This window comes from Perissodus microlepis, chromosome 7 (assembly GCF_051167445.1).
Source record: "Perissodus microlepis isolate ML-2025 ecotype Zambia chromosome 7, ASM5116744v1, whole genome shotgun sequence".
Lineage (NCBI taxonomy): Eukaryota > Metazoa > Chordata > Actinopteri > Cichliformes > Cichlidae > Perissodus > Perissodus microlepis.
Genome location: NC_140467.1, coordinates 27,559,502 through 27,567,012, shown reverse-complemented (window position 1 = coordinate 27,567,012; position 7,511 = coordinate 27,559,502). Strand labels below are relative to the sequence as shown.

Below are 7,511 nucleotides of genomic sequence, written 5' to 3'. Positions count from 1 at the left end.
TAACAATACAAATAGATTAATAAACTATACATCTCATTAATACAACACTGTAAGACATTATGTTACAATACAACACAATGTAATGCACTACAACACATTGGAATCAAATACATAGAGACATGAATGCATAATAACATGTAACAAAGAGAAGTTATGCATAAAATCAGAGTTTGTTTAGTGACAGACATTTTAAAAACTCATTAGAAAACCTTTTTTAAATAAACTTCTGACTTTTTAAATTAATTTTACTGTCATATTATTATTATTATTATTATCATTAGTAGTAGTAGTATTTTAACTTACATTGGTGCTTATAGATAGATGGACTAAATGGACAAATGTAATGTAACATCTTATCATATAGTAAAACATCAAAAAACAAAAACAGTATTATAATGTATGATTTATTAAATTGAATATTTTATTTGTATTTTTAAAGTTATTTTGTGTTTATTTATTGCACTTGCGATTTTTATATTATTACTAATTATTTATATTTACATTTATAATTATATTTTGCTTGATTGTATTTGGGATTGTTTAATTTCAGATGAGTTTTGACCTCATTAGCATATTTGTTTGGTCATATTATATCTAAGCCCTTGTTGTATTTTTGTTGCTGTTTGAATGAATGTCCTAAACACTGGATTATTAAAATATTTCTGTTGTTGAGTCATAATCTTAAACACAACAGTGATGTAGTCCAGTGAAGCACAATGTCATCTAATACGATAACATGTTTTAGTATAAAACTGGAAGGTGTGTTGTGGGTACTGCAGTCCCCCCTGGTGGATGTTAGTGGATCTACACAGGTAAGCTCAAAAGTAATCAGAAAGGAATAGATTCATATTTTTTCATTTATTTAAATTTGTAATTTTTGGGTGTTAGCACCATCACCTCACAGGAAGAAGGTTGTGGGTTTGAATCCATCGGCTGCCTGGGTTCTTTCTGTTTGTATGTTTTCCCCGTGCACAGTCCAAAGACGTGCTCGTTAGGTGAACTACTGATCTGGAATCTGCAGTAGGCGTGAATGACTGTCTGTGTTATTCCTGCCATATACTGGTGACCTGTCCAGGATGCACCCACCTCTTGCCCAGTGAGAGCTGGGATAGGCTTCAGCACCCGAGCACCCCTGAACTGGGTAAATGGATGGGTGACTATCATTTTTATGATATTTCTATTTAAATAAATAGATATGTGTATAAACAACAGGTTTTATGAACCTCTGTGATCACAATGTGATCTCCACATTTGCAGACAGATGTGCAGCTCCTCAAAGAATGAGCTTTGAATGAACCTGACTTTCATGTTGTTCTGTAATCATCATCATGCACTCATAGCCAGTCTGTGTTTAACATGCAGACTAACAAAGACTGCAGCTGTCAGGTGCCACACACTTTTTTCTTAAAATAAAAGTCACATTTAAACATATTTTATGTTTCAAATGTTGGATCTTTTCCCCTTAAATTCTGAATTTTGTGTTTTCTCTTCAGGCTAAAATAAATAAAGTTTTGATTTGGGCTGGTTTTCTAATTTTTTTTTCCCTCTCTCTGTTATTTCCGGTTTTTATTTGGTCACAGTCATGTTGTTATTGTAAATTGTTATGTTGCTGTTGTAAATAAAGATTTGAAGGTAAAAAAAAAAAGGCAGGTTTGATAACGATGATAAACGTCTTCTGCAGTGGCTTAGACAATACTGTAGTTTCAGGTCTGACCGCCAGAGGGCAGAAAACTGCCAGGACTCTGACAGAGGGTCAAAACTTCCTATGCGGACTTTCAAAAATAAAACCAGTAGCGTAAACAGATGCCACGAGAGAAGATTTACTAAAAGTAGAAACATGGCAGGAGCAAATGACTGTTTTTCCTTTAACCTGAACCCCAAAGTAAAATCTGCCTGAAAAGAAACTCTGATTTCCTAAAACATTAAAATAACGTGTAAATCTCTCTGGGTTGTCTGGAAGTTTCTTCTTCACATCACTATGATACACTTGTTTTCCATCATCAGACAGGATGATATAAGGATATGCTGTATCAGGATCCAGAGTCACATCCACTGCATACTGCTGGACCTTCTTCAGCTCTGTAGCCTCAGACAGCTTCTTCTTCCTGAGTTTCCTGAGTGTCTCCTCCAGCTGAGCCACAGCTCTCACCACAGTCTCCTCATATGATGGTGGGATGGACACTGATGACGCATTCCGATGGAGAAAGATTTTTATTTTAAATTCACTTTAAATTTCATTTTTAAAAAGAAAGAAACAAGTGTCAGTGTTGTACTCTTTACAAAAATCGGTGTGATTGGCAGATTTTCAACTTTCTGATGGTTCTTGAACAATGGTCCCAGAAAAACAAATCTGAACCTAAAAATATGACATTTTTTAAATCAGGTTATTCAGAATGTCTCATTTCAGAATTGTCCAAAAATAAACCTTTTTTTAAACTCTGCTTTGCTTTTATTTTGAAAGAGCTACAGAAACAGTGTAAGAGTAGGAAGTGATGCACAAACAGTAATTTTTTAGAATGATCAATATTGACATAAAATACAAATTGAGTACTCATGTAATTGATAACATTTACAATGTAAAGCAATAAAATCAAATAAAGAGAAAAAGAAACAATGAAACATTCAGGAGAGGTACATGTCAGATATTTCAAAGTAAATCTTTAAAGACATTAAAATGACTTTGAGTTTTGATGGCTTACAGATTTGTTAAACCTTTCAAAGTTCCCAGGTAGGTTTTCAGTTCAGCCTTGAATTGTTGATCAATTATTGATTCATGTACTAACAGAGACTTGGAAGAGAGAGACCTAATATTTAGTAATCCACATTTCACTGTTTTACTCTTTGGTGCAGATGATGATACTGTATTGTTCTTTCTTTGTAATTTTTTATGTTTATGTCATTTTTTGCTGTTTTTTTGTTAGTTTTTTGTCTGTTTAGGAGCTGACACTGTCACTAAGGGGATGGGGTTTTGGGGGTATAACAGGAGGAGGAAGCTGCAGAGAGATGTGTTAGACTGCAACTCTGCTTCCTGGTTCCAACTCTGGATAGTCACGTTTTGGGGGGTTTATTAAATTTGGCCAGATTTCTGGAAATGAGAGCTGTTCCATACAAAGTGGGATGGATTCTATCTCTCCTAAGAAGACCAGTTTTCCTCCAGAACAAAAGAAAACGGAGTCCAAAACAAAGAACCAGAAGTACAGGGGGTCGACTGTGTGGAAGGTGGCAACACCGAAATTGTTCTGGAGGCTGTCTGCATGGAGAGCGGCAGCACTGAATCAGTTTTGGAGGCCGTCCGCGTGAAAAGCGGCAGTGCTGACTCAGTGCAGGGGGCCGACTGTGTGGAAGTCAGGAGCACTGAAACATTTCTGGAAGCAGACCACGTGGGAAACGTTGTGACAACGAGACAGTTCTGGAGGCCATCAGCGTGGGAAGCAGTGGTGATGAATGAGTTTAGGAGGCTGCCCTGGTGGCCTGGAAGGTAGCTGTGGCATGCCTTGGTAGATGATTGGTGCTGGGTTGCTTTGGCACTGCAGAATGTGCAGATGATGCAGGATGTGGATGTACTGGCTGTGCAGGACGTGGATGTGTAGGATGTGGACTGAGCAGGACGTGCAGGTCGAGATGGCTCGCTAACCTCTGGCTTGGGCTGAGCAGGACCAGGTCAAGCAGATCCAGATGGCTCAGGCTGAGCAGGACCAAATGAGGCAGGACCAGACAAGGCAGGACCAGACAGTGCGGCGACCTCTGGCGGAGACATTGCTGGATCAGACGGCCCAACGACCTCTGGTGGAGATGGAGCTGGACCAGACAGCGTGATGACCTATGGTGGAGATGTGTTTGGGCCAGACGATGGCATGAAAGATGCAGGTGGCCGAGCTGGTGGTTGAGCTGGTGGCTGTGTGGAAGCAGCAGTCACCTGGACAGACTCTTCTGAGCCCCCAACAGGGAAAGACAAAGCCTGGATGGACTCTCCTGAACCCCCAGCGGAGACAGGCAAAGGCTGGACGGACTCTCCAGAGCCCCCAGTGGAGACAGGTGAAGGCTGGATGGGCTCTCCTGAGACTCCAGCGGAAACTGGAGCAGAGCCAGCCGGTGTGGAAACCTCTGGTGGAGCAGAACCAGATGATGCGGAGACCTCTGGTAGCGACAAAGCTAGCTGGAGCTGCTCAGGGCACACAGCCAGCTCAGGATGCAGTGGCTGGGGCTGCTTAGCCCACTTTTCAGGCACAGACAGCAAAATGGAGTCAGTAGCTGGCTCGATAAGCTCGTCTGAGGTTCCAACTAAGACAGGAGACTGAAATGGCTCAGCTAAGCACCCAGCAGAGGCTGCTGCATATGGCTGAGATGGCTCAGCTGAGTTCCCAGCAGAGACAGGTGGCTGGGATGACTCTCCTGAGCTCCCAGCGGAGACAGATGATGGGTGAACAGGCTGCATTGGTTCCAAAACCTCAGGTGGTCCAGAGGCAGCTGAGGTCACAGGCCCAGCCGCTGGGTAGGCCTCGGGAAGAGTTTTAGTCTCCGAGCGGAAATGTTTAGCATTGTCAAAAACAGTCTTGGCACACACAGATGCTAGAGTCTTTGAAGTTATCGCACAAAACTCAGAGTCTGCCCTGGAATTACTAGCTGGGTGGGACATAACACAATCCAGGGCTGAAACAGAACTCCCATAATCCAAGGTAAACTCAGCAACAAAACAATTATCCCTACCACACTCAGGAACGGAGAAGACAGTTTGCGTATTGTCCATAATAACAGTCCTTTCAGAAAGTGTATCCGTCTCCAAATGAACAGATCGAGTTGCACAAACAGAAACAACATCATTCAAAGTCTTAGAATGAGTCAGCTGAGGAACACAAAACGTAGCTTCAGAGGCCTGGGAAACACACAGTTTAATTTTGTTGGGGGTCAGTCTGGATTCACAAACTGAGAGCTTAGAGTCCTTAAGTTTTGTCTCAATGTCCGTAACAGAACAAGGTAGAGCAGTTATTGTTAATCCGTGCTTGGAAGGCGCACAAGGCAAACAGTCTTTAAAGTCCACGGAACTGGAATAGATGGCCTCAGAATGAATAGACTTTTTCTTTCCCAGCTCGGACAGAGCACAAAAAAGGTCTTTTTTACTCACCACGACTGGTTGCTCAAAGGAAGTACTGGGTTCCAGCCGTGGCGATGTGCGCCGGTGGCGTGGACGCCGCTTTCTCCTGGAAGAAGGAGCAGAGATAACAGAGGAGGTCGGTGATGATGGGGTACTGGTGACCTGCTCTTTATCCTCTGACCACATTGCAGCCGGGAAGGAGGCAGGCGAATGCGGGTCAGATCGGGATGTGGAGGGGAAGAGATTCCGCGGCAAGGAAACAACCGCCCCCTGCTGCAGTGAAATGGAAGAATTCATCTGCTGCGACAGTGTGGAGACATCCTTTTGCTGGGACGTGGTTGAGGGTGGTTGGGCCAGCTCTGTGCCTTGGAGTGCCTCTTTTGCTTGGGCCAGATTATGGGCAAACTCTGAAGCTATGGGTAGCTGGCGCAGGTGAGGGTTATCCAGAAAAATTGCCTCAATGGCATTAATTCCAATAGATAAAGTCCGTTTATCCGAGGTGTGGGAAATGCGCTGCCACAGCCTTAGGAGGCGAAAGACATCTCTCGCTCTTTCAGAGTCTGCTGTGTCCATGTCACGGTCGCGTTGTTCTGTCATGTACGTAACATAATCATCCTGCTGCAACCAGGTTTCTGTAAGGTAGAGTAAAGTGATTTGTTGATCAATTATTAATTCATATACTAACAGAGACTTGGAATAGAGAGACCTAATGTTTTATCATCCACATTTCACTGTTTTAGTCTTTGATGCTGTTGAGGATACTGTATTGTTCTTTCGTTGTTATTTTTTATGTTTATGTCATTTTTTTTTGCTGTTTTTTAGTTTGTTTTTTGTCTGTTTGGGAGCTGACACAGTCACTAAGGGGATGGGGTTTTGGGAGGCAAAGGGAGGAGAGAAGCTGCAGAGATTTGTGTAAGACTCTGTCAATGGCTACTGTTGACTATGGTTACTGTTGTCGCTAGCTTCACATGTCTCTGAACAGAATCACCAATAACCAGAGTTTGATTGTCGGCAGTGTCACAGACTGGGGAAAAATGGTTAGACACATAAACAGGTTGGTGGTGATACCAGGGGCTTCAGTTTAGGACTATGCTTCCTCCTCACTGTCACCCAGCTATCCTGTTTCCCAGGCTGCTCTGGACAGTCTGCCGTGGGACAGCTAGCAGTCTATGCTACCTTCTGCTGCACTGGCTACAGGGCCCCGGCTAGCTCCAGGTTTTTCAAGGGTCCAAAGACGAGTCTCCATTTTAGTGATCCTGGCCTCCAGAGCTGCAAATAGGCTACATGTATTACAAGTATCATTATTTCTAAAGGAAGAGGTCATGCTGCTAGCTGCTGCTATGAGCTAAGCTAAGTTAGCGAATCCCTAAAGCCGCAGTGAGTGAATACTGTGAATATAAGTAGTAGATGAATCAACGTGCTTCGTATGAAGTTTGTGAAGATTACACTATGAAATTAGAAGTTATCTATAAGTTTTTAATTAACCAACTAGGAATACACTAGGCAGCCAAGAAGCACACAGGAAAACACACAGCTACTGGGACAAAGTGACAAATGGCAGAGGAAAACACAGGGCTCAAATACACAGAGGGATAACGAGGGAATGAGACACAGGAGGGGAACACAGCTGAAAGCAATCACATAAGTAAACTAAGTGAAAGTTTATTTATATAGCACTTTTCACAGACAGATGTCACAAAGTGCTTCACAAGAGAGAAAGCAAAAACAAAATATAGTCATAAATACGTCATAAAAACCTTGGTCTACATACACGGGACAGGGAGGAAGCAAAACTGAACGCACTAAACACTAGACAAGGGACTATCAAAGTAAAACAGGAAACATGAGACACAGACTAAGACACGGACTTAACATTGAGACCAGGAGACATGACTGACTAGGGAGACAAGGGAACATAGTCTGGACACAGGAGATACATGAACATAGAGACAAGGGTGACTAGACTTGAAACATGGAATATGACAGGGAAACTACAGAAAATAACTAAGAAACAAGAAATACAAAGACTATGACACGAATCAAACTAAATCAAAGAATATTCAAAAAGCAGAAAACACAAGCCCTGGGTCCCAAGACCCAGTACTGTAACAGGAACAGGAAGTGATACTCACCAAGTGACCACAGTGAGACTGTTTCACACTGCAGCTCAATGTTTCTACAGTGGATCTGTGGCTACATGAGCAGATTTCTATGGAACCAATGTGACTGTGATGAGTCAGCATGAAGTGAGCAGAGTAAACTGAAGATTTGTGTAGAAACAGAAAATGCACTCAACACTGTTGCTGAGAGAAACCTGATGGACTCTGGTGAGTCTTCTTTTAGAGACTAACAGGTCTTGACTGCAGCTCTGCTGCTGCTCTCACACACTTTCACTTCTGGAAAACGACCTTGAACTTCT

General features: G+C 42.4%; 1 protein-coding gene across 1 annotated transcript; it reads right to left on the bottom strand.

Moving 5' to 3' along the window:
• Positions 1-3,608: 3,608 nt before the first annotated feature.
• On the bottom strand, positions 3,609-5,712 carry LOC146383248 (uncharacterized). The gene has a single exon (XM_084932559.1). The coding sequence runs from the start codon at positions 5,687-5,689 to the stop codon at positions 3,821-3,823; it is 1,869 nt and encodes a 622-aa protein (XP_084788685.1). The 5' UTR covers positions 5,690-5,712; the 3' UTR covers positions 3,609-3,820.
• Between the last annotated feature and the right edge of the window lie 1,799 nt (positions 5,713-7,511).